Source organism: Somniosus microcephalus, chromosome 5 (assembly GCF_052327205.1).
Source record: "Somniosus microcephalus isolate GS21.2 chromosome 5, FLI_Smic_1.0, whole genome shotgun sequence".
Taxonomy (NCBI): Eukaryota; Metazoa; Chordata; class Chondrichthyes; order Squaliformes; family Somniosidae; genus Somniosus; species Somniosus microcephalus.
Window position 1 is genome coordinate 285,213,129 of NC_140991.1, and position 27,467 is coordinate 285,240,595.

General features: G+C 44.6%; 1 protein-coding gene across 2 annotated transcripts in view; it reads right to left on the reverse strand.

The window, feature by feature from the left end:
- nkd2b (NKD inhibitor of WNT signaling pathway 2b) overlaps nucleotides 1–27,467 on the reverse strand; it is a 134,527-nt gene that overhangs the window by 31,721 nt on the left and 75,339 nt on the right. For both annotated transcript variants that reach the window (XM_085989075.1, XM_085989074.1), the window contains exon 4: nucleotides 4,518–4,578. In XM_085989075.1, the coding sequence (XP_085845201.1) occupies nucleotides 4,518–4,578 (61 nt within the window). The remainder of the gene's footprint in view (nucleotides 1–4,517; nucleotides 4,579–27,467) is intronic.

Genomic DNA, 27,467 nt, shown 5'->3' on the forward strand with positions numbered 1-27,467 from the left:
CAGCAAAATTCAAAGAAAAGAGAGAAAGAAATAAAAAATGAAAGAGAAAGAAAGAGTTAAAAAAAAAAGAAAGTGAGAAATGGGAGCGAATAAGAGAGAGAGAAAGAAAGCAAGAGGAGAGAAAGCAAGCACAAAGCCGTCCAGTAAACATAACTGGCCCATGAAAAGGTTTAATTACATAGAACAATGTCCAGTGTCCAGTTGCCAGGGTAAATGGCCAGTACAAAAGGTCATTCAGCCGTGCCTAAAACATTGATGGATCAATACTTTATAATGCCTACACATTTCAGTTTTCAGAATCAACCTCCAAAATCCTACCCTGACTCCGCCCACACCATCACTTGGAAATAGTGGGTTGAGGGAGCTGAAAGCTGGTACTGACCCCCTTGGGCTTTCGTCCGAAGACACAAATTGATAAAGTTTTCGGTAAACAACCACTTATTACCAATAGCGAATTTATTCAGCCGTGACTGATTGAGAGATTGTAGACATGCGTGCGTCACTGGGATGTGACATATTTTAACCCACATAATTGTCCCTTTCAAAGCCTAAAGCCGCCCCTAACTTATTTAATTAGAGCCAGCCTTTAGAATGCTTAATTCTTCACACACCAGTGAAGGAAATGTAGTAAATCCCCAAGGTGTTGTTGGCTGTTCCATCACCGTGATTCGCTATACATGTGAATGAACGGAACAAAAATCATTCAGCTGAAATGCTCTGTGGGTCAACAAAAAATAAAAGCACTATTGAGCAAGTGAAAGGGAAGGAGAGAAGAAAGCCCAAGAAAACCCAGTTATATGATGATTAAGTGCCCAACAATAAACAGGGGCAATATATTTCATTCGATGACCATTTAATACACTCAATTATAGCACTTCCTGCCAACTGGTTAAGATGCCATTGATCTTTCACTCTTCCCATCACTCTTGATGGGAAGTCCTATCTCCTGTAGGATTATAGACACAAAAGTACCAATGTTTTACACTCAACTTTTTAAAAAGGCTCAAGTTTATGGCTGCCAATTTATTTTGATATTAATAAATATATATTTTCTGGTTAAACAGACTGAGTTACAACAACATATAAAGTAAATGGGGGACTGTAATACAAAGTTGGATACAAAATGACACACAGTCAAACCAGCACGCAGGGTTAATTATGCAATCATAATTAGGCCTCATCTGGAGTATTGTGGCCAGTTCTGGGCACCACATTTTAGGAAGGATGTCAAGTCTTTGGAGAGGGTGCAGAGGAGATTTACCAGAATGGTATCAGGGATGAGGGACTGCAGTTATGTGGAGAGACGGGAGAAGCGGAGCTTGTTCTCCCTAGAGTGGAGAAGGTTAAAGGGAGATTTAATAGAGATATTGAAAATCATGAAGGGTTTTTGATAGTGTAAATAAGGGGAAATTGTTTCCAATGACAGAAGGTTCAGTAACCAGAAGATACAGATTTAAGATTATTGACAAAAGAACCAGAGGGGAGGAGGAGGAGAACTTTTTTTGCGCAGCGAGTTACGATCTGAAATGCACTGCCCGAAAAGGATGATGGAAGTAGATTCAATAGTAACTTTGAAAAAGGAATTGGATAAATACTTCAGGGGGAGAAAATTGCAGGGCTATGGGGAAAGAGCAGGGGAGAGTGGGACTAATTGGACAACTCTTTCAAAGAGCCAGCACAGGCACGATGTGACAAATGGCTTCTATGATTCTATATCGTAAATTCCATTTCAGTTCAGTCTAGTCGATAATTGAATTAAATCCAATTAACTCTACGATGCATTGAGCTAAGGAAACAGTTTGGGTAGATACCAGGATACTTCTTCACGCACAATGACCTCTGGACAAGATTGTCAGAAGATGCTGTTCCCTACAGGCACTCACCAGGGAGCAGGACAGGTCCATAGGAACAAGTGTAGGCCATTCAGCCTCTCGAATTGTTCTGCCATCTACTGGCAAATCTATTGATCTCCGGTTTAAAATTAATAATTGAGCGAGCATCTACTGCTTTTTGTAGGAGAGTTCCACACTTTGTGTGAAGAAGTGTTTCCTAACTTCTCTCCTGGCTCTGATTTTAAGCTTATGTCCAATGTTCCCCTTAAAGAGCTTGGCCAGGCACCAGTCGCAAGGTCCCGCACAGGCCGCTCACCAGCGCTGCCGCTGGAAGAGATACCACGCCAAATTTAAAGGGCCTGCACAGGGAAAAGAAAATTAGAGGGAACATTGGTTATGTCCCCTTGTCCTAGACTCCCCCACCAGCAGAGAAAGTTTCTCTCTATCTACCTCATTAATTCCTTTCAAATTCCTAAAATCCTCAGTCAAATCACCACTTAACCTTCTATATTCCAGGGAATACAAGCCTAGTTTATGTAATCTCTCCTCATAATCTAACCCTTGGAGCCCTGGTACTATTCTGGTGAATCTGTGCTGCACTCCTTCCAAGCCAATATATCCTTTCTAACGTGCGGTGCCCAGAACTGTACACAGTACTCCAGATGTAGTCTAACCAGGGCTTTGTATAGCTGTAGTGAAAACTTCCTCCCCAGTATATTCGAGCCCCCTAGTTATAAAGGCTAACATTCCATTAGCCTTTTTGATTATTTTCTGTACCTGACCAATACGTTTTAAGTGCTCTGTGTACATGGACCCTTGGGCCTCCACTGTTCCTAACTTGACACCATTTCTCCCAGGGCTCCTGGGAGTGGAAGGTGTCTCCATTCATAGAAGGTAGGTGAGGCCAGCAGTAACTTGTGTTAGCAGTTACTGCAGTCTCATGGAGCTTGCCGGGTTGCCTTTGGGGAGGGATTTCGCAAGGTTTTTTTCTCCTAGTTGGCCGAAGGTTTTTTTTTTTCGCCTCTCCCAGAAGATTGGGTGACAAAGAGGGTGGGGGAGGAGGTCGACGGTGCATTCTGTTTATTTTCATGTAACCCCACTTAATGTGGCCTCATAAATGTAAAGGTAGCAGCACATCTGCAAAACTGGCACCAGTAGACAAAACACTGCAACAGTAGGTTTTAAGGTAACAGCAGCTATCATGACTTGTTCACTGAAGGCTCCACGGCGAATAGTAAATGCAGTCGGCTATATCACAAGCCAGCAGCTCTACAGGTGGACATCGGATACAGTGAGGGGATCAGACCGCCATGAGGTGTACAAAACCAAATGGTTACATTTCTCATTGCCACTTGGACCAGTTTTCAGCCATGCTTCTTGTGCTTTTTTAAACGTCAGATTCCACTTCACCAACTCCATTCCCTAGCCGCCAATTCCATCCCTCTCCCTGGCCGCTGTCTGAAGTTGAAGCAGACTTTTCGCAACCTTGGCGTCCTATTTGACCCTGAGCTGAGCTTCTGACCCCATATCCTTTCCATCACCAGAACCAATTAATTCCACCTCCGTAACGTCGCCCGTCTCTGACCCTGCCTCAGCTCATCTGCTGAAACCATCATCCGCGCCTTTATTACCTCCAGACTCGACTATTCCAACACTCCTGGACGGCCTCCCATCTTCCACCCTCTAAACTTGAGTTCATCCAAAACTCTGGTGCCCGTATCCTAACTCGCAGCAAGTCCCGTTCACCCATCATGTCTGTACTCGCTGACCTGCATTGGGTCCCATCCGGCAATGCCTCAATTTGAAAATTCTCATCCTTGTGTTCAAATCCCTCCATGGCCTCGCCCCTCCCTATCTCTGTAACCTCCTCCAGCCCTATAACCCTCCGAGCTCTCTGCGCTCCTCCAATTCTGGCCTCTAGCACATCCCCGATTTCCATCACTCCACCATTGGCGGCCGTGCCTTCAATTGCCTAGGCCCTAAGCTCTGGAATTCCTGCCTAAACCTCTCCACCTTTCTTTTCTCCTTTAAGACGCTCCTTAAAAACCACCTCTGCCCTAATTTCTCCTTATGTGGCTCGGTGTCAAATTTTGTTTTATAACACTCCTGTGAAGTGCCTTGGGACATTTTTACTACATTAATAGGCTCCATATAAATGCAAGTTGTTGTTGTTTGAATAACTCTCCTTCCCCTATATCTGTAACCTCCTCCAGCCTTACAACCCTTCCATCTCCTCACCCCTCAGACAACACATCAGTGCAAAGGTGAGGGATTGAAATGGGTTTGGTCCATTGTGCCGCTGGTTGAGGGGCTGTGCCCTAATAGTTTTCCAATCAGCTTCAAGGCGATACCAGATCTCACTGCAATTAAGAAAATAACACTCCTGTGAAGCACTTTGGGATGTTTTACTACATTAAAGACGCTATATAAATGCAATGTGTTGTTGTTGAAAAAAAATGCTCAGCAGGTGAGAGAAAAATGGCTTATGGTTTTGAGCGAGACCCTTCATCAGAACACCCGGGTTCTGATGTCAAACCCACCCAAAACAATCGGCTATCTAGATACTGACTGACCGGCTAAGCATTTATTGTTGTGTGCTTTTTTAAAAAAAAATTCTGATTTCCAGCATTTGCAGAATCCCATTTTAACTCCACAAGAACCGACCGTGTTGCATTCTTCACTCACCCTCTAGGGGGCACTGATCATCAAGGAATTGTCCTGCTTTCAATTCTCCATTCAATAACTCCTGCAGAGAGAGAGAGAGAAATATATTACAGACAAGGAACAGATGTGGGTGAATAGGAAGGAATCTCAGTCGATGAGTCATTAACACGAAAGGATAAGCACTTCCCTGCACAGAGGACCACAGATAAAAGGAGCAGCAACAGGTCCCATTAACCACTCTGCTAGCCAAAAATCCAAATCCCTCTAGTGAAGAGTAGTTGGTTGAAAGGATTCACTTAACCTCTATTTTTATTTTATAAAAAGGAATAGTTTACAAGGACAGGTGGGTAATTTTTACTGACAGTACATGAGCAGTTCACGTAGAATTGTACAGCGCAGATGGGAGCCATTCGGCCCATCACACTTGTCTGTCTCAGGAGCTATCCCCTTTGTCCCAGTCCCCTGCCCTATTCCCCACATCTTTTAAAATTATTTTTCCTTTTTCAAATGTTTATCCATTTCCTTTTTAAAAACTGTTCCAATTCTCCCACTGTTCCTGGTCAGGCAGTCCATGGCCTAACAACTCTCCACGCAAGAGAATTCTCCTAACCTCTCCCTTCATTCTTTTGATGATCTTTAATTTAGTCCCTCTAGTTACCAACTCACTGACCAGTGGAATTTGTTTTCCCTATTTTACCATTTGAAAACCTCCAAGTGGTGCACAATATCACAGATCACAGAAATCCCACAATGCAGATAGAGGCCATTTCGGCCCATCGAGCCTGCACCGACACATATCCCACCCGATCCCCGTAACCCCACGTATTTAATCCCCCTAACACTAAGGGTCAATTTATCATAGTCAATCAACCTAACCCGCACATCTTTGGACTGTGGGAGGAAACCGGAGCACCCGGAGGAAACCCACGCAAACACGGGGAGAATGTGCAAACTCCACACAGACAGTCACCCGAGGCCGGATTCGAACCCAGGTCCCTGGCGCTGTGAGGCAAAACTCTTATGTATGTAATGGGTTTCTCTGTGAATAAAGCTTGTAAGCAACTAAAGACTAGGCTCTAGTGCTCTATTCTTCACCACCTGGCTCCCTGACTTTTTACACCCATAACCTTCTTTGTTCTAATGAAAGGAGCCCCAATTTCTTCAGTGTCTCCCCATAACTAAAGCCTCTCATCCTAATAAATCTCAGTTGTGCCTTCTCCACAGCCAGGACATGCTTCTGAAAGGAAGGTAATCAAACCTGGGCACCGTATTCCAAGTGTGGCCTGACCAATGGTTTGTACAGGTTTAAACAATTACCATTTTGCTTTTGTACTCTATGATCCTATTTACAAAACCTAGAATCCTTTTTTAAAAATACAGCTTTATCACTATGTCTCCCTACTTATGTATTTGTGTATCTGAACCCCCAAGTCTGTCTGCTCCTCCACTCCAATCTTGGCCTGTTGTGCATTCCCCAACTTCCTTGGCCCTACCGCTGGCAGCCGTGCCTTCAGCTGCCTTGGCTCGAACTTCTGGAATTCCCTCCCTAAACATCTCCATCTCTCTACCTCCCTTTCCTCCTTTAAGACCTCTCACTTGGACCAAGTCTTTGGTCACCTGTCCTAATGTCTCCTTCTTTGGCTCAGTGTCAATTATTTTTGCCTGAAGTGCCTTGGGGTGTTTTACTACATTTAAAAAGGTGCTATATAAAAAAAACTGTTGTTGTAGTAACACCATCATTCTCCGTCCATTGCATTGCATTGCATTATAGGTGAGCTAACACCAATTAGATGAGCTTGCGCTCTGAAACTATATATCAAGAGGTTTAACACACACAAAAATAAGGACCGTGTCAGAAATGGCGATGGGATTGTATCCAGAATATACAGCAGGAAGACAGAGGAGAAACATTCTCTGGTGATGAAAAGAGATGGGATTTCTGCAAGATTGTTGAAAAAATTCCCATCAGCAAATTACATAGAATTTACAGCACAGAAACAGGCCATTCGGCCCAACAGGTCTATGCTGGTGTTTGTACTCCACACGAGCCTCCTCCCACCCTACTTCATCTCACCCTATCAGCATATCCATCTATTCCTTGCTCCCTCATGTATTATCTAGCTTTCCCTTAAATGCATCGGTAAATAATTGACAAGAATGGAATAAACAAGTGCACCTCCTCAAACCCCACTTTCATATTTGAAGTAGCTCCCAAGTCCGCTATAGCTCACAAATTGGGTCTTCTTGCTCTGGAATTTGCACCTGTAACTCATTCAATCGATTATTCTTGCCTGCAGAGCTAAAACTACCCAGTGAAATCGGAGATACCCCGTAATCTCCCTTTCTGACCTTTAATGGGACTCGCAGTTTCTGACAAGCGGCAGTGGCTTGTTTCAACTGAACCTCAGCAAATATCCAAAGTTTTCTCCCCCTGCCCTTGCGAAGCAGGCTCCACTTCTCTCAGGCACCTTTCTCTTCCTTTAGCACCACCGTGAATCATCTGCGACATGCCTGAAAACCTTTAAGTCTCCCAGGCAGAGGGTCTCCAAATCTTCTGGCAAGCAGCTGTCATTAATCAGCAATTCTAGCAGGAGATGTACCAGGATTTAAAAACACACACACGAAATCCAGCTTCCTTCTCTCTCTCTCGGTAAACACAAGTTAACTTGCAAAGAGAGGGAGAGCTTGGGCCGGCTGCAATCATTTACCTAAAAAAGTTTCGTTGTAAACTAATAGCCAAACCTGCCCCGCATCTTTGTCAGCGAACACCCATCGTGTTACCAACACTGGTGTGAGATAAAGAACAAGATTATCAAAACAACTCGAACGGTTTAACCCCAAAAGTTCAGAGAAAAGGCCAGCTCCAATTTAGTGTTTTCTTGCTGCTATAATTGGACTCAAGTTAGAAATTGGCACCCTCAATTAATTAAAATGGGTCGCGATTAATTTTAAAAGATTGGAATTTGGCACTTGATAAGTTTAGGACCGAACACATGCTGGTAATTGGATAATGGAATTCCTAGGAATATTGTAGGGCGGATTGGAGAATAACGCTGGATAAATGTTTCTCCTCCCATTATTTGGTGAATTGTAAAATGCCATAGTTTATTCAAGAGGACAGTGCAATAACACTGAGGACCGCTCTCCAGTTCATGGGCCTTGCACAGGAGGGAAAAGCCAGTTCCGAGGTGGTTCGCCACAGAATCTGGCCGGGTTTTCTCTTGGCTGTAAAGAAATGAATACCAATGATGTACAAACTTACATTTATCATAGAATCATACGGCACAGGAGGCCGCCATTCGGCCCATCGTGCCTCTGCCAGCTCTTTGAAAGAGCGATCCAATTAGTCCCACTCCCCTGCTCTTTCCCCATAGCCCTGCTATTTTTCCCCCTTCAAGTATTTATCCAATTCACTTTGAAAGTTACTATTGAATCTGCTTCCACCACTCTCCGGCAGTGCATTCCAGATCACAACATTTATAGAACATCTTTCACGTCAAGACATCCCACAGTAATTTACAGCCAATTAAGCACTTTTCTATAGTAGTCACTGTTCTATAAACAAACGTAGACAACAGCAAGGAGATGAATGACTAGCAAAAATTAAACAGCATTGGATTGAGCGATAATTGTTGGCCGGGACAAACTCCCCTGCTCCTCTTCAAAATAGTGCCATGGGATCTTGTACATCTACCAGAGAGGGCAGACAGGGCCTCGATTTAACAGCTCATCCAAAAGACGGCATCTCCAACAGTGCAGCACTCCCTCAGTACTGCACTGCAGTGCCAGCCTGGGTTATGTACTCGAGTGGGTGTGGGACTTGAACCCACGACCTTAAGATTCAGAGGAGAGAGTGCTACTGATCGAGCCAAGCTGACAGGCGATAGTGAATCAGCAGTCAGTTTTACATCTCACCAGAATTTTATTTCCATTGAAGTCAACGGAAATGTTACGGGCGTGATGTAAAACGGGCTGCCGATTGGCTAACGCACTACTACCGCCGATGTTTCTGCACCTCCTACTAATCTGCAGCTCAACATAGTGAGACCAGCATGTTCGAGATATCCCTCTCCCTCAAGAGGAGTGGAACAGACAGTGGGCAAAAAGGCACAGGTGTGGAGTTTTAGATTATGTCGTTTTAAAGTTGGTCTTGGTAGAAAACTCACCTCTCCTCAGCATTGCTTGACATCAGTGACCAGAGTCCAGCATGCACCATTCAAATTTGGAGATTATAATCTCACACAAAAATCAAACCTCCAAAAACGGGGCTTAGGTTACATTCAGGAGAGCTTCCGCGTAATGAAGCTTTGATGGTTTTGAAAATGACCTCTCCGATTTATTTAACACACACACAACCAAAATCAGAAGAGAGCCAGCTGACTGTTCCCCTACTTCTGTGGAGTTGCTGCCGATCACCTTTCAACTCTACCATTTCCAGCCTTTCAAGTAGAGTCGGGTTACAGAGGAGCTGTCAGCACTCGGAGGCGGAAAAAAAAAACCCAGACCAGGTGACATCAGCCCAAGATCCGCAAAAAAACTCCCATCGGCGGCAAACCTCCCCTTTTCATTCCCAAGGAGCCAGAAACACTAGAGCTTTGTTTAACACTTCCTGTCAGAAAGGCGACCTTCATGAGCTACTCACTTCAGTCAACAGATCGGCAAGGACATTGTAGCAAGCGCGGAGAGATTCCTAAACAACACAACCTTTTTGGATAAAAGTCTCGGGATGGGTAGGACAAGACGGCGGAGGGATTTGAAGATGAGAAGGATTTGAAGTTCATCCGATAACAGTACCTTAACAAAAAGAACAAGAGCTTGGACTTTTTATAAAGGTGGTGACCAGCGAGCCCTATTAACACCCTCTCTGTTTCACTTCCAACAAACTGGCACATTCTCCATACACGTTTCCAGATGAAATGTTTTAAAAAAAAAATCTAAGGAAACTCAGAATTCAAGCTGAAATTTTCAGAATGGTGCGACAGTGTCCGTGTGGAAGTATAACTGAAGGTTTTTCCAATTTCTTCCTAACCTGATGTGATGTGCAATTTGCTGATATTCTATTTTCCCAGCAAAAATAATATAAATGTTTCCAGTTGAGTGAACATAAACAAAAACAAAAATAAACTTTACATTTTTTAACCACAAATGTTAAAATATTGCACTACTGGTATCGTTATTGGGTAAATATTGCACTACTGGTATAGTTATTGGGTAAAGAAAACTAATATAGAATCAGCATCTTCCCTGCTGCCCAGCTCTGCAGGACTGCCCTGGTTTGGTTCCACTCCTACCCATCCAAATGTAGCTAGAGCATCTCCAGCAAGATGCTCCCTTCCTGCCCGCACTCGGTCACCTCCAAAATCCCCCGTGGATCTATCCTTGGCCCCGGGAGAACTTCCTATCTCTTCTTTGAAATAGTGCCACAGGATCATTTAAGTCCACCTGAGAGGGCAGATGGAGCCTTGGTTGAACGTCTCATCCGAAAGCCGGCGGCTCAGACAGTGCAGCACTCCCTCAGTACTGCACTGAAGTGTCTGCCTGGATTTTGTGCTCAAGTCTCTGGAGTGGGGCTTGAACCCACAACCTTCTGAATCAGAGGCAAGAAAGCTACAACTAAGCCACGGCTGACACCTCGAATATTATTATTAATGGAGGGCTCTACCCTCCATTACTTCCCTTGACCGTGCTGCCTTCAGACTACCCATCGAAGATCAGGTTCCCCCCCCCAACTAAATATCAAGGCGGCTGAAGGAATTATTTTTGGCCCCTGCCATCGCCTTGCAACCAATTCTGTTCCCCTCCCTGGTCACTCGTTTAGCCTGATCCAGATGTGCAAAACTCCACATCCTATCCATTACCAAGAGCATTCATCTTCCAACTCCACTACAATTACCTGGCTCCACCCGTACCTTGCCCTCACCAATCCTGAAACCATTATCCACACTTTGTCACCTCTTCCATCCTTCTCAAACTCTTACCTTGCCACCAAGCTGCCCATCTCTTCTCCCTACCAAGTCCCACTCACCCATCATTCCTCTCCTCACTGATCTACTTTGGCTCAGTGTGTCCCAGCACAATGAACTTCAAATCCTTCTCATCTTCAAATCCCTCTGCCGTCTTGCCCTACCCTCTTAAAGCTACCTCCTCCAGCCTTGTATCTTCATCAGTCAGTCCTATGACTCTGATCTTTTGTGATTCCACTCATCATTGGTGATACAGCTCTCAGTTGCCTCAGCCTTACTCCCTGGAACTACCCCTCAAAACCCAGCTCAATGTTTTGAGATCTCTGCGCTCCTCCACTTCTGGCCTTTTGCGCACTCCCAATTTTCATCACTCCACCATTGGCGGCCGTGTTTTCACCAGCTTAGACCCCAAGCTCTGGAATTCCCTCCCAAAAATCGCTCCTTCGCTCTCTCCTCCTTTAAGACACTCCTTAAAACCTCTCTCTTTGACCAAGCTTTTGCTTACCTGTCCTAATATCTCTATGTGGCTCAGTGTCAAATTCTGTTCGATAATGCTCCTGTGAAATGCCTCGGGATGTTTTACTATGTTAAAGGCGCTATATAATTGCAAGCTGTTCTTGATTAACAACCCATTACATAAACATCAGCAGTATTTCTGGTTCACAGTGGGTGAAAGTTTAGACGAGGAAAGGAGAAATCTAATTTATGCAACGCTTACTTTATTCACGCAATTAAAAAATACGTTAAAAAATATTGATTCTCTAATGAAACCATACATTAAAAAAAACTGCTCTGGTAATTCAGAATGCAAGCGTCTTAAAATAGGAAACACAACATTTGATCAACTAATGCTTCCTACAGTGAAAGTAAATTAATAGCACACAGCTTCAGGCAAAACAAATAAGGTCACATACAGACTTCAAGCCATTTAATACTTCAAAATCTTAAAACCGGTTTATAGTCTGGTCCAGTTATCCAGAACCAAGATACAAATTCATTTATGATTTAAAAAAAAATTCGTTTATTGATCAAATTATTTTAAGATCAAAGTTGCATTTTAAATTCAATATACAGAAGTTCTACTCAAGATGATCTGAATCCATTTTGACAAGTAATAAAATGAATTAGTTACATTACACAGTCACTGCCCATCTTTGGTTGTATTCGCTATGTATTTGTATACCTGAAGGAGTCATAGTACGTACGTACTCTGTCCATCTCCTAGACTAAAAGCCAGGCCCTTGCGACTGCTCACAGATTTACGATAATTGGCAAAAGAACCAGGGAGGAAATTAGATTTCTTTTTCTACACAGGGAGTGATGGTGATCTGAAATGCACTGCCTGAAAGGGTGGTGGAAGCAGATTCAATAGTAACTTTCAAAAGGGAATTGGATATTGCAGAGCTAGGAGGAAAGATCAGGGGAGTGGGACTAACTGGATCGCTCTTTCAAAGAGCCGGCACAGGCACGATGGGCCGAATGGCTTCCTTCTGTGCTGTATGATTCTATGAGTTTTTGCAGCCTGCTTAAACTACACTCGCTGCACAAAACACCTTGGTTCATGCGGCAGAGCAAGAGCTGGGAAACTAAACGACAGGAGGGTAAAGGGAGGAAAGTCAGCAGGGACGGGGAAACTAAAGCAAGTGGCTAGATAAGTGCGATAGCAAAATACTGCAGATGTTGGAAATCCAAAACAACAACAGAAAATGCTGGAAAAACTCAGCAGGTCAGGCAACATCCGTGGAGAGAAATTTGTGTTGACGTTTCGGGTCGACCCGAAACGTCAACACAAATTTCTCTCCACGGATGTTGCCTGACCTGCTGAGTTTTTCCAGCATTTTCTGTTGTTGCTAGATAAGTAGTCTGAAACTGAAGTTACAACAAACTGAATGAAGATTTTGGGGGAGGAGGAAAGGAAAGGAGGGAAAAACACACACACAGGTGTCAGCCTTGGATCAGTGGGTAGCACTCTCGCCTGAGTCAGAAGACTGTGGGTTCAAGTCCCACTCTAGGCACTTGAGCACACAATCCAGGCTGACACTCCAGTGCAGTACTGGGGGAGTGCTGCACTGTCGGAGGTGCAGTCTTTCGGATGAGACGTTAAACTTTCAGGTGGACGTAAAAGATCAGACGGCACTATTTGGAGACCCCCAGGAGAGTAATCCAGGGAGTCCTGGCCAATATTTATCACTCAACGATCACTAAAACAGGTTATCTGGTCATTTCTCGCAATGCTGGTTGTGGGACCTTGCTGTGCGCAAATAGGCTGCCGCGTTTCCCACTACAGTGACACCACCTCAAAAGTACATCATTGGCTGTGAAGTGCTTTGGGACATCCTGAGGTCGTGATATATAAACACAAGTCCTTTCCTTTCCTCTTTTTTTGTGCTGCTCAAAATACTGCACCTGATTGCTCTCTTTCAAGCCAGGGCCCCAGCCAGCAGTTTAATTACAACCTCTAGATCTGGAGCTCTCTTTCCCTTTCTTTAAAAAAAAAGCCAAGCAGGTCTGGCAGACAAACCCAGATGTGGAAGTAGCTCAGCTTAGTATCCAGCAGTTAATTCCTCCGAACCAAAGGCTCTGATTTTGCACCAGTTACCTCAGAGGGGCAACTGCCTTTCCCCATTGGCAGACTTCCTTTTCCCTTCCTCTCCACTCTCTCCCCCTCCCCTCCCTGGTCAGGCGTGATCAAAGCCAGGATTTGCTTTTTGGCGCGTATACGGTTTGGGAATGGAAAAAAAAGAAATTTGCTTCAATGATCAAAGTTCAGCACCATTATTCTCAGTACATTACCTAAACAATCCGCTCACCCAACATGTCAAGTCATTCCCACAGAGGCGATCTTGGTGCGTTTCCAATCATATATGCATACCATAATATATATATATATAAATAAAAACATACCATCAACACAAGTCAAGGCACTGGGCAGCCTACAAACACTTTTAATCGCTGCGGCAGCTGGATTAAATCTCAGCGAAAGCAACAAGGTCAGTCTCCGTGGTGTGTAGTATGCAAAGGCTTTTGGCAGCACTTCTGAGGCTGCTTAGTAGTCAAGGAGCAGCTACATTAAATCGGCAAAACATTAGCAGGGAGAACGACTCTCTCCTCCACATAAAAATAACCCATCCCCTCACTATTTTAGCCCAGACTTTTGTCCCATGACTGGATGGCGTCCGAAAGCTTGCACGAACATGAAGCTTAAATGCTGGATGCACATAAAACACACAATGGATAGAAGATGTCTTAAGTGAAGAAGTCATTTTTAGCCACTGTATTCTGGTGAGGGCATGGGTTTTGGGGTGGAGCATTTGAAGGAAAATGGACATTGTTGTGGTGCGTCCTGTTTATTCAAAACCTGGTCAAAGTATTCCAATTACAATTAGCAGGTGACCAATTGAGAGATTCTCACATGATGGACAGACAGACACAACATACACGCTTTTCTCCATCCACCCTTTTGTCCGGAACTCAAGCAGGTATGGATTTACTTTCTGTAACCTTTGATGATCCTTTTTTTTTTAAATAAAGGAGGTAAGCCTCAATTTTATTTTGCAATCTTTCATCCACAGGACTGAGTAAAATTTATTACTGCAGAACTTGCCCCGAGGGACGTTGTTCAAATTGAATTACAGCAAGGTCACCACAGCACCTCACCCCGTCTGGAAATGTAGTGATGAAATTTCCAAAAATATAGTGGAAAATGTTTGCGCAATCGCTGCTGGTGCTGCACTGGGAGGTGGCAGACACCAGTCAAACTGAAGTACTCCGTCACCACCAGTCTTATCCGGTAGATCGACTCGTCTCTCCTCAGTTCAAAAAGCATTTCTCGATCTCATCAGCAACGCTACAACCGTCAAGATTGGAATTTTTACTCAGTTTGAAGAGTTGCGAGTTGAAATGAAAGCGCTTCTCTCTTTGCTACAAAATGGAAGACCAAGAAACGCAGCCTGTAGAAAATAGGACTGTTTAAAAAAATCTGATGGCTGCAGCAACACGTTTAAGGCGTTAATATGAGCAGCTCGACAGATGGAGATGTAATTTCTGTTGTGGTCTGTGCATGAATACAGTCCAGCAAAGGGAACACACCTATAACAAGTCAATCCATCATTGTTCACTGAGGTGTTAAAACTTGTAACAGTTTCAGATTTCTTGACTGCTTGGACTTAAAAGGAGAAACAAAATCCCCTGATTACGCCAGAAATGCTCCAGTACTACAGTTTTCTACATATCGTGAAACTGCACAGAATTGGGCTGGATAAGAGTTCTGGAGGAAAGAGACAGTGTCTTGCTAACAAATTGCTAAGAGAAGGTCGGATTTTGCTTTAAATCAGTCAATCCAGTTTGTATACAAGGATAGACCTTTGGAGTCCTTGCACACTGTAAACGTAGGTTTGCAAACTCTCCACGCTTGTCCTGGAGTCTCCAGGAATGAAGGATTAATCTCCTGGTCTTTGCTGCGGCCAAACTCCAGGGAGAAATCTCACCGGGGCAATAATTTAAAAAAAATGTTCCCCCATTTTCTTTGAAATTATTAGTTATGAAAATAATGGAGACGGGTAAAAAAAAGTTTGACCAACAGTCAAGAGTCATCCAATCGTGTAACAACGAGTCTGTTCACTTTCCAATTCGTGCAGGAAAACAGGGTGCCGTGAGGATGGCTGTTTCAAATTACCAGTGGCGGGAGCAGGAGGTCATCTGATGATACCTACCGGAATACGTCCAACTAGAGTTGGAAACCCTAATCGTTCCTGAAGTGAATCAAAAGGAGGAAAGGGGAAGCTTCCACAGCAAAGTCCTCACCTTGAATTTTCACAACCCAAGATCTGGTCCCTCTTGCGAGTCCCCAAATGGTGGTAACCTAATTTCATTCAGGTTCTCCTGAGCAAACAAACCCAAAACGGAGGGGGCAGGGGAGAACTCCCCTGTTATTCTCCAAATAATGCCACAGGATGTTTTAGAAACATCGAAGATAGGAGCAGGAGTAGGCCATTCGGCCCCTTGAGCCTGCTCCGCCATTCAATGAGATGGTGGCTGATCATCCAAATTCACTACCCTGTCCCTGCCTTCTCCCCATATCCCTTGATCCCTTTAGCCTTAAGAAATATATCCAACTCTTTCTTGAATATACTTAATGAATTGGCCTCCACTGCCTTCTGTGGTAGAGAATTCCACAGGCTCACCACTCTCTGGGTGAAGAAATTCCTCCTCATCTCTGTCCTAAATGGCTTACCCCTTATCCTTAGACTGTGACCCCTGGTTCTGGACTCCCCTGCCATCGGGAACATCCTTCCTGCATCTAGTCTGTCTAGTCCCAAGTGTCAATGAGATCCCCTCTCATTCTTCTTAACTCCAGTGAGTATAAGCCCAATCGACCCAATCTCTCCTCATATGTCATTCCTGCCATCCCAGGTATCAGTCTGGTGAATCTTCGCTGCACTCCCTCCATGGCAAGTACATCCTTCCTCAGATAAGGTGACCAAAACTGCACACAATACTCAAGGTGTGGTCTCACCAAGGCCCTGTACAACTGCAGCAAGACATCCTTGTTCCTGTACTCGAACCCTCTCGCTACGAAGGCCAACATACCATTTGCCTTCTTAACCGCCTGCTGCACCTGCATGCTTACCTTCAGCGACTGGTGCACAAGGACACCAGGTCTCATTGCACTTCCCCTTCTCCCAATCTATTGCTGTTCAGATAATAATCTGCCTTCCTGTTTTTGCCACCAAAGTGGACAACCTCGCATTTATCCACATTATACAGCATCTGCCATGCTTCTGCCCAATCACCCAACCTGTCCAAATCATACTGGAGTTTCTCGGCATCCTCCTCACAGCACACACGCCCACCCAGCTTTGTGTCATCTGCAAACTTGGAGATATTACATCTAGTTCCCTCGTCTAGATCATTTATATATAGTGAATAGCTGGGGACCCAGGACCGATCCATGAGGTACCCCACTAGTCACTGCTTGCCACTTGGAAAAAGAGCCGTTTATTCCAACTCTTTGCTTCCTGTCTGCCAACCAGTTCTTTATCCAACTCAGTACCTTGCCCCCAATCCCATGTGCCTTAACTTTACACGCTAATCTCTTATGCGGGACCTTATCGAAAGCCTTCTGAACGTCCAAATACACCACATCCACTGGTTCTCCCTTATCTATTTTACCAGTTACATCCTCAAAAAATTCCAGTAGATTAGTCAAGCACGATTTACCTTTTGTAAATCCATGTTGACTTTGTCCGATCCTGTCACTGCTTTCTAAGTGCTCTGCTATTACATCTTTTATAATGGACTCTAGCATTTTCCCCACTACTGATGTCAGGCTTACCGGTCTATAATTCCCCGTTTTCTCTCTACCACCTTTTTTGAATAGTGGGGTAACATTAGCTACCCTCCAATCCAATGGGAACTGTTCCAGGGTCTATTGAATTTTGGAAGAATTTTACATCCACCCGAGGGGGGAGAAAGGGTCTCGGTTTAACATCTCATCCAAAAGACACCTCCAACATTGCTGCACCCACTCAGTACTGGAACTGGAAGTGTCAGCCTGGATTATGTGCTCAAGTATCTGGAGTGGGGCTTGAACTCACAACCTTCTGACTCAGAGGGAAGAACGCAGTCATTGAGTCACAGCTGACAACTAAAAAGGAGTTCAAGTCGTCTCAATTCCATTTCCTCTGGATAAATGCGCTGCACAAAATGGTGTCCTGGATTCTTTACCAATTCATACTACAGGCAGCCAGAGAATATGGGCAAAGAATGTGCTCGTTAGATTGATGTGCCTAACCCAGGCAGTTTCCGATTGTACCTTACCTGCACCAAACTTAAAAAAAACACATTCCATTCATCTGGATAAGCAAGCAAGCAGACAGCTTGAACCAGGCTGGACTCAAACGTCCAACTGGGGACTTTGAGCCAAAATGATTGATGGATAACCAAGTAAAACTATTATTGCAACATTTGGGACATTTTTAGACTCCTTGAATCCATTTCAAGGCACTCACATTCCCATTTGCGGGGGAGTCCAGGCCAAGGGGTATAAATATAAGTTAGGCATTAACCAATCAAATAAAGAATTGAGGAAGAATTTCTTTACACACACACACACAGGCAAGAATGTGGAACTTGCTGCCACATGGAGTGGTTGAAGTAGATAGTATTGATGCATTTAAGGGGAGGCTTGACGCATACATGAGGGAGAAGGGAATAGATGGGATACAGGGGCAGGGTGGGAAAGGGAATTAAGAGTGGGAGGAGGTGCGTGTGGAGCATAAACACTGGTATAGACCAGATGGAGCAAATGGTCAGTTTCTGTGCGGTCAGTTCTACGCAATTCTATGTAACATTCTGGAACTGTACAGTCTGATTGATCGAGTTCTTGGACAGTGTGTGGAAGGGCCCAGTCTGGGGTGTAGTAAGCAATGCACACATGAACAATGAAACATAGGAATATCGCCATTGCTGGACAAAAAATTAGCAAGGCCCATCCAGTAATGGAGTTGTTGACTAATCATGGCGAACAATCTCTATCAATTAGTCTACAATAGACCCAGACAGGATACGAGGAAAACCGCAGCGGTGGAGAGCTTTGAGAACCATAGATCCAAAGTCACCTGTTCCTCCCCAGCATGGTACATTTACCACGTCATGACTCAAATTACTCATATACCGTGTTCCAAAATGTTATTTTCCAAAATAAATCTATCCAATTGGCATTTGAATGAATCAACGCCAACTGCTTTCACCGTCTCCCTAGGGAGCCTGCTCCATGGAAAAGCAAGTTTTAATTAATTTAAAGAAAGAGGAACAGGGAATAAACTCCTCAAATCTGTCCAAAAAGCTGTGTGGGAAACAATTTAACAGCTCCAACAGGATGTTCGCTCCATTTCTGGCCATCAGAGTACATTCCTGCAGCAACATTCTCAGTGCTTGGCCCATGCACAGAGCTCATGGTACATACAGAATAGCTGATAAAGCTTAAGGGATTTGTTACACATTCCAAGGACCTTCTGAAAAATTCTGACCCCATGCTGTGACAAAGATGGGTCACCAGCTGGGGAAGAGCCCCAGAGCTATGAGGCATCAGGAGAACATGCAAGAACCAACAGAAAGTGACAGGACCCAGAGCTCACTGCCAGTTCTTTGTGGTCCGTCCCTTCGTTAGCTCATTTTGCACGGCTTGACATCTGGGGTTTAGCTTTGGATCATTTACACAAAGTGGGAAACCCAACAGCAGAGAGTTAAGTTGGCTTTCTAGGATTTACTAGTGGAGTGAGGTAGAAAAGAACCATCCGTTCCACGCTTGCATGAAAAAAAAAATTGAGTAGAGCATCAGCGTTCCAAGCACATTTCAGAGCAGCACATTTCTGGCAAAGAAAAAGAGCAAACACACAAGTGGAAGTTATTCAGTGACGAATGGGCACCGGCCTCCTCCTCCCATGACAAATGTTGAGCAGCCAACATTAATCCATTTCATCTCTACTTTCGCCCACCCTCCACTGCTTCCAAGGCAAGAGGTGATGAGAATCACAATATTTCATTGCATACTGAGCAAACAGCTCACTGTCCAACCTCTATCAGATATCAAAATACAATGATGTGGTTGGCTTGGAACCCCCCCCACCCCCCCAAAAAAAAAATGCACAAAATCACTGGTGCAGGAAACTAATAAAATCCATTTCACTTCAAATTTTGGACATCTAACTGCGATTAATAACACAGATATCCAAGTAAAACTGATGAGATAAAATAGCTAGGAAACAAACTTCACCCAGAACTTTGAGGCATCTATCAGTATTAATAACACAGGGGAGTTATCCCCGGTATCCTGGCCAATACTTATCCCTCAATCAACATAACAAAAACAGATTATCTGGTCATTATCACATTGCTGTTTGTGGGACCTTGCTGTGCGCAAATTGGCTGTCGCGTTTCCCACATTACAACAGTGACTACATTTCAAATAGTACTTCATTGGCTGTAAAGCGCTTTGAGACATCCGGTGGTTGTGGAAGGCATTATATAAATGCAAGTTGTCTTCTTCTTAAAACAAGTGAACACAACTACAATGATAGCAAAATACTGCAGATGCTGGAAATCCGAAATAACAACGGAAAATGCTGGAAAAACTCAGCAGGCCAGGCAACATCCGTGGAGAGAAAATAGAGTCAACGTTGCAGGTGAACCCTTTGTCAAGACTAAAGAAGCACAGGAAATGAAATAGATTAAGAGGCCAGGCTGGGAGAGAACAAAAGAGAAAAGAGACATTAAGAGGTATTCAAAACGGGACGAGATGGTGATAGGACTAATGGAGACAAAAGACAGCTCTAGATTAGGTGTGAAATGCGCTGGCAGAATGGGAGACAGCTGCCATGTGGGAGAGAGAGGAAAAAAAGGGGGGTGGAGGCCAAAACAAAGGTGTGGATAAAAAATAAGTAAAAATGTAATGGGGGCCGCGGTTATGATCTGAAATTGTTGAACTCGATATTGAGTCCGGAAGGCTGTAAAGTGCCTAATCGGAAGATGAGGTGCTGTTCCTCGAGTTTATGGTGAGCTTCCGTGAAACAATGAAAGAGGCCAAGGACAGTGAGGTCCGAGTGGGAATGGGGCGGTGAATTAAAATGACAGGCGACCGGAAGCTCGGGGTCACCCTTACGGACTGAACGGAGGTGTTCTGCAAAGCGGTCGCCCAATCTGCGTTTGGTCTCCCCAACGGCCTCTTGCATTGTTCCATGGAAGCTCACTGTAAACTCGAGGAACAGCACCTCATCTTCCGATTAGGCACTTTACAGCCTTCCGGACTCAATATTGAGTTCAACAATTTCAGATCATAACCTCGGCCCCTATTACATTTTTACTTATATGTTTTATCCACACTTTTGTTTTGGCCTTTCCCCGCCCCCCCCCACCCCCTTCTTTTTTTTCCTCTCTCCCACATGGCAACTGTCTCCCATTCTGCCAGCACATTTCACACCTAATCTAGAGCCGTCTTTTTTGTCTCCACTAGTCCTATCACCATCTCGTCCCGTTTTGAATACCTCTTAATGTCTCTTTTCTCTTTTGTTCTCTCCCAGCCTGGCCTCTTAATCTATTTCATTTCCTGTGCTTCTTTAGTCTTGACAAAGGGTTCACCTGAAACGTTGACTCTATTTTCTCTCCACGGATGTTACCTGGCCTGCTGAGTTTTTCCCAGCATTTTCTGTTGAACACAACTACAATGTTGACCGATCCTACTAGCTGCAACAAATGAACAGGAAAAGGCCGTTCAGCTCCGCAAATCTGTTCCACCATTCAATCAGGTCATGACTGATCTGTACCTCAATTCATAAAACAGTCCATGTGCAAGGCATCTGTTGAGACATCAACAGTCTTAGTAAAATGGTAACCAAAGGTCACGGTGTTGCCATTACCAGCATAAAATATACCAGCACTAGACAGGTTTAACCAATTATACTAACATCTGCACTGGGTTTGGTATTTGTACTTCATCAACTGAAACCTACAATGACAGATCGGAGGTGAAAGTTGCTCCAACAGGTCACACATTTCTTTGCTAATACCTCTTCACGCCCACCCCACCCTCCCCAATCTCCATCTCCTCCAAGAAAAATGGATGGCTAGAGTGGAAACACATTATAATGTTGACAGTTTGCCAAAACCGTGCTTCATAAAAACCTGAAATAAAAAAATGATCTTGCATTTATATAGAGCCTTTCACGACTAAAGTCCTAAAAATGCTTTACAAAGGAAAACTTTTGAAGTGTAGTCACTGTTATATAGGAAAATAGCAGTTAATTTGTGCACAGCAAGGTTCCACAAACAGCAATGTGATAATGACCAGATTATCTCATGATCTGTTTTTAATGATGTTGGTTGAGGGATAAATATTGGCCAGGACACCAGGGAGCACTCCCTACTCTTCTTAAAATATTACCATGGGATCTTTTACATCCACCTGAGGGGGCAGATGGGGCCTTGGTTTAACGTCTTATCTGAAATATGACACCTTCGACCAGTGCAGCACTCCCTCAGTAGTATACCGGAGTGTCAACCTAGATTTAATGCTCAAGTCTCTGGAGTGGGACTTGAACCCACAACCTTCTAACTCCGAGGCGAGGGTGCTACCCACTGAGCCAAGGCAGACACCTCGACCTTATTTAGAGAGGAAAGTAACAATAGTTTGCAGGAACATTAAGCTGGGATCTCGATGCGTACCATTATTGTTTTTGTACTAAACGGGAAGAGCCTCACATCCATTTCCAAGCTAAGTATGTGGAAGGGCATGAAAGGAATTCTTCCTGTGGTTAACTACTTTACACTCCAGAAAGAACAGGCTTAACTCTAAGCTGCTAAGTTCATCATACTTCTGTGACTGTTGCAGCTTGGTTAGTGGCGTAAATACCGCTCATGGTGTATTGACTGAACTGACCGACTGAACACTGGAAAAGCAGATTTGACAAGTAAATGCAGACCAAGGGTTATGCTTGCAAGTCTCCAAGTTAAACAAATTCCAGTTGGTACATACATATTAAATATAATCTATCCACACATACATTTTAGAACCTTTATGGAAAATCTTAAAGCCTCACTGGCTGAAAAGTGGTCACGTGTAATGGATTGGCATTTCCAATTGCTCATTCATTAATGGGCAAAGGTATTCGGAAACTAAATTTGGCCGACAGCCGAGCAGCAAAGTATTTTCTGTCGCAGTCACAAAGTGTAGGGTATTGTTTGGACAAAGGAGAAAAGGAACTCTGGTCACTATTATAAAGAAGAATATAGAGGCACCCGATAAGGTGCAAAAAAAGATTTACAAGGAGGATACCAGAACTGAGAGGTTGTAACTATCAGGAAGGCTGAACAGGCTGGGGCTCATTTCTCTAGGAAAAAAAGAGAAAAGGCGGAGGCGTGACCTGATAGAGGTCTATAAAATTAAGGAAGGGGTTTGATAGGAGAGACGTAGAGAAGATGTTACCACTTGTGGGGGAGACCAAAACTAAGGGCTATAAATATAAAATAGGCATTAATAAATCCAATAGGGAATTTAGGAAAAACGTCTTTATCCAGAGAGTGGTACAAATATGAACTTGCTACCACAAGTAGTTGAGGCGAATCAGCATAACCTTCTAGATTCCCCTTAAATACAGATGCATTTAAGAGAAAGCTAGGTGGTTACGCTGATACAGTTAGATGAAGCGGGGTGGGAGGAGGCTCGTGTGGAGCATAAACGCATGGCCTGTTTCTGTGCTGCAAGTTCCATGTAATTCTATGTAAATTAAATTTCGTCAAGTATATTATGAGGATAAATATTGGTAACAGTTGGATGAAAGATAAGAGATGTACTGAACGGCTGCAGGGCATTCTGAAGGGGGAGGGTGAACAGTCAGAGGTCGTGGTTCACATTGGGACCAATGACATGGGTAGGAAGAGGGATGAAGTCCTGCAGCAAGAATTTAGGGAGCTAGGTAGCAGATTAAAGAGCAGGACCTCAAAGGTTGTAATCTCTGGATTACTCCCGGTGCCACGTGCTAGTGAGTATAGGAATAGGAGGATAGAGCAGATGAATGTGTGGTTAAAGAGTTGGTGCAGGAGGGAGGGCTTTAGTTTCCTGGATCACTGGGCCTGCTTCTGGGGAAGGTGGGACTTGTACAAGTCGGACGGGTTGCACTTGAACCAGAGCGGGACAAATATCCTTGCGGGGAGGTTTGCTAGCACTGTTCGGGGGGGGGGGGGGTTTAAACTAAAATGGCAGGGGGTTGGGAACCTGAGCAGGGAGACAGAGGAAAGGGAAACAGGGATAAAAGCAAAAGATAGGAAGGAGAAAAACAAAAGTGGCAATCGGAGAAATCAACGGTTTAAATCAAACATGGCCACAGTAAATAATAATTCTAATAGGTCTAAGAGCGTTAAAAAAACAAGCCTGAAGGCTTTGTGTCTTAATGCGAGGAGCATTTGTAATAAGGTGGATGAATTGGCTGCGCAAATAGAGGTAAACGAATATGATTTGGTTGGGATTACGGAAACGTGGCTCAAGGATGGTCAAGACTGGGAACTCAACATCCAGGGGTAGTCGATATTCAGGAAAGATAGGCAAAAAGGAAAGGGAGGTGGGGTATCATTACTGGTTAAAGAAGGGATTAATACAATTGTAATGAAGGATATTAGCTCTGATGATGTGGAATCTGTATGGGTAGAATTGAGAAATACTAAGGGGGAAAAAACCATTAGTGGGAGTGGTATATAGACCTCCCAACAGTAAGGCGGAGGTTGGGGATGGCATTAAAAGGGAAATTAAAGAAGCGTGCAATAAGGGCACAGCAGTCATCATGGGTGACTTTAATCTACATATAGATTGGGCCAACCAAATTAGTAACAATACTGTGGAGGAGGAATTCCTGGAGTGTTTATGGGATGGTTTCCTGGACCAATATGTCGAGGAACCAACCAGAGATCAGGCCATCTTAGACTGGGTATTATGTAACGAGAAAGGATTAATTAGCAATCTTGTTGTACGAGGCCCCTTGGGTCTGAGCGATCATAATATGATCGAATTCTTCATTAAGATGGAGAATGAAGTAGTTGACTCAGAGACTAGGGTCCTCAATTTAAATAAAGGAAACTACGATGGTCTGAGGAGCGAGTTGGGTAGGATTGATTGGGGAATGCACTCAAAGCGTTGACGGTGGATAGGCAATGGCAAACATTCAAAGACCGAATGGATGAGCTACAGAATTTGTTCATCCCAGTTTGGCATAAAAATAAAACAAAAAAGGTGACTCAACCGTGGCTAACAAGGGAAATTAGGGATAGCATAAGATCCAAGGAGACGACATATAAATTGGCCAGAAAAAGCAATAATCCTGAGGATTGGGAGCAGTTTAGGATTCAACAAAGGAGGACAAAGGGATTAATTAAGAAAGGGAAAATAGAATATGAGAGTAAGCTATCAGGGAACATAAAAACTGACTGTAAAAGCTTTTATAGATATGTGAAGAGAAAAAGATTGGTGAAGTCAAGCGTAGGTCCCCTTACAGTCAGAATCAGGGGAATTTATAATGGGAAACAAAGAAATGGCAGACCAACTAAATTCATACTTTGGTTCTGTCTTCACAAAGGAGGACACAAATAACCTCCCAGAGATGCCGGGGAACATAGGGCCTGATGAAAGGGTGGAACTGAAAGAAATCAGTATTTGTAGGGAAATGGTGTTAGGAAAATTGATGGGACTGAAGGCCGATAAATCCCCAGGGCCTGATAATCTACATCCCAGGGTACTTAAGGAAGTGGCCCTAGAAATAGTAGATGCATTGCTGGTCATCTTCCAGAACTCGATAGACTCTGGAACAGTACCCATGGATTGGAGGGTAGCTAATGTTACCCCACTATTCAAAAAAGGTGGTTGAGAAAAAGCGGGGAATTATAGACCGGTAAGCCTGACATCGGTAGTGGGGAAAATGCTAGAATCTATTATAAAAGATGTAATAGCAGAGCACTTGGTAAGCAGTGACAGGATCGGACAAAGTCAACATGGATTTACAAAAGGTAAATCATGCTTGACTAATCTACTGGAATTTTTTGAGGATGTAACTGGTAAAATAGATAAGGGAGAACCAGTGGATGTGGTGTATTTGGACTTTCAGAAGGCTTTCGATAAGGTCCCACATAAGAGATTAGCATGCAAAATTAAGGCACATGGGATTGGGGGCAAGGTATTGACTTGGATAGAGAACTGGTTGGCGGACAGAAAGCAAAGAGTTGGAATAAACGGGTCGTTTTCCGAGTGGCAGGCAGTGACTAGTGGGGTACCGCAAGGATCGGTCCTAGGACCCCAGCTGTTCACAATATATATTAATGATCTGGACGAGGGAATTGGATGTAATATCTCCAAATTTGCAGATGACACAAAGCTGGGTGTGAGGGTAAGCTGTGAGGAGGATGTCGTGAAACTCCAGTACGATTTGGACAGATTGGGTGATTGGGCAGAAACATGGCAAATGCACTATAATGTGGATAAATGTGAGGTTATCCACTTTGGTGGCAAAAACAGGAAGGCAGGTTATTATTTGAATGGCAATAGATTGGGAGAAGGGGAAGTGCAAAGAGACCTGGGTGTTCTTGTGCACCAGTCGCTGAAGGTAAGCATGCAGGTGTGGCAGGCGGTTAAGGCGGCAAATGGTATGCTGGCCTTCGTAGCGGGAGGGTTCGAGTACAGGAACAAGGATGTCTTGCTACAGTTGTACAGGGCCTTGGTGAGACTGCACCTTGAGTATTGTGTGCAGTTTTGGTCGCCTTACCCGAGGAAGGACGTTCTTGCCATGGAAGGAGTGCAGCGAAGATTTACCAGGCTGATACCTGGGATGGCGGGAATGACGTATGAGGAGAGATTGTGTCGATTGGGCTTATACTCACTGGAGTTTAGAAGATTGAGAGGGGATCTCATCGAAACCTATAAAATTCTGTCAGGCCTGGACAGACTAGATGCAGGAAGGATGTTTATGATGGCCGGGGAGTCCAGAACCAGGGGTCATAGTCTAAGGATAAGGGGTAAGCCATTTAGGACTGAAATGAGGAATAATTTCTTCACCCAGAGAGTGGTGAACCTGTGGAATTCTCTGCCACAGAGGGCGGTGGAGGCCAGTTCATTAAATATATTCAAAAAAGAGTTGGATATTGTGATGAAATATTCCATTCACCACTGCCTGTGACTGAGATCGGTTTCAGTGTCATTTCCCTTCCCCCAGACCTCATTGTATTGTGTACTGGAATGTGCTGTATTGTATACTGGAATGTGCTGGAATGTGCTGTGTGTAGGGCTCCACCCATACCTGGCCCCGTTTGTAAGCTAGCTTCAGTCTGGCCTCAGTCTCCAGAAGGAAGACATCTCTCTCTCTTACGTGTTACTTTCTAAGTTAATAAAAGCCTTGTTTTTGTTCTGCTAACTTCGAGTCTCGGAATTATTGAGGCACATCAATTTTATTAACTTATTTTTCAACACTATGGATCAACTCCTGAAACCCGAACGTTTGGATTTGGATCAACATGCTCCGGACGCATCAGCACGCTTCGGACACTGGTTTGAGTGTATGGAATTCTTCCTGGACAATTCCGCAGCCGTCAAAGACGCTACGGACGCTGCGAGAATGAGACTCGGAATTCTGCAGAATTGGGTTAGCCACCGGGTTTACCCCCTCATCCAAGACTCCGAGACGTACCTGGCCGCCTGCGACATCTTAAAGGCGCATTACCAGCAGCCTACGAATGAGGTGTATGCTAGGCACCTGCTCGCTACCCGCGCACAGCGACCTGGGGAATCGGTGGAGGAGTTCCTAAGCACCCTGAAAATGCTTGGCAAAGACTGCAAGTGCCGAGATGTAAAAGCCGCAGTGTACACTGATGAGCTTGTTCGCGATGCCTTCATCACAGGCCTCAGCCCCACTTACATCCGGCAAAGACTGCTGGAAAAAACGGGGTTGGACCTGAAACAGGCTGCGGACACCGTGCGATCCCTGGATGTGGCCCAGAGAAACTCGGACGCCTACTCTTCAGCCCGCGCCGTCCACGCCGCCACGTGTGCACCGAGGGCGCCGCCATCTTGGAAGGCATCTTCCCCGCCCGACAGCCCGACACCGGCTGGGCCCCGCTCTCCCCCAGAAGCCCTACGACAGCCGCGACGCGTCAGGGACCCAACTGCTACTTCTGCGGGCAGCCAAAGCACACCAGAAACCTGTGCCCGGCGAAAGGCACCACCTGCTTTAAGTGCGGTAAGAAGGGGCACTTCGGGAAGGTGTGCAGAGGGAACCCCGCCGGAAAACCAACCGCCGGAAAACCCGCCACCGCCGCGTGTGCGCCGTGGGAGCGGCCATCTTGGACGCCATCTTGCCCGACCTCGTGGGGTCCGCCATCTTGTGAGCAGACAGCGTGGACGCCATCTTGTATCGATCAGGGCCCTACAGTGGCATCGGTCACAGTGGACCAGACCAGGCCGCACCCGCTATCCAGATCA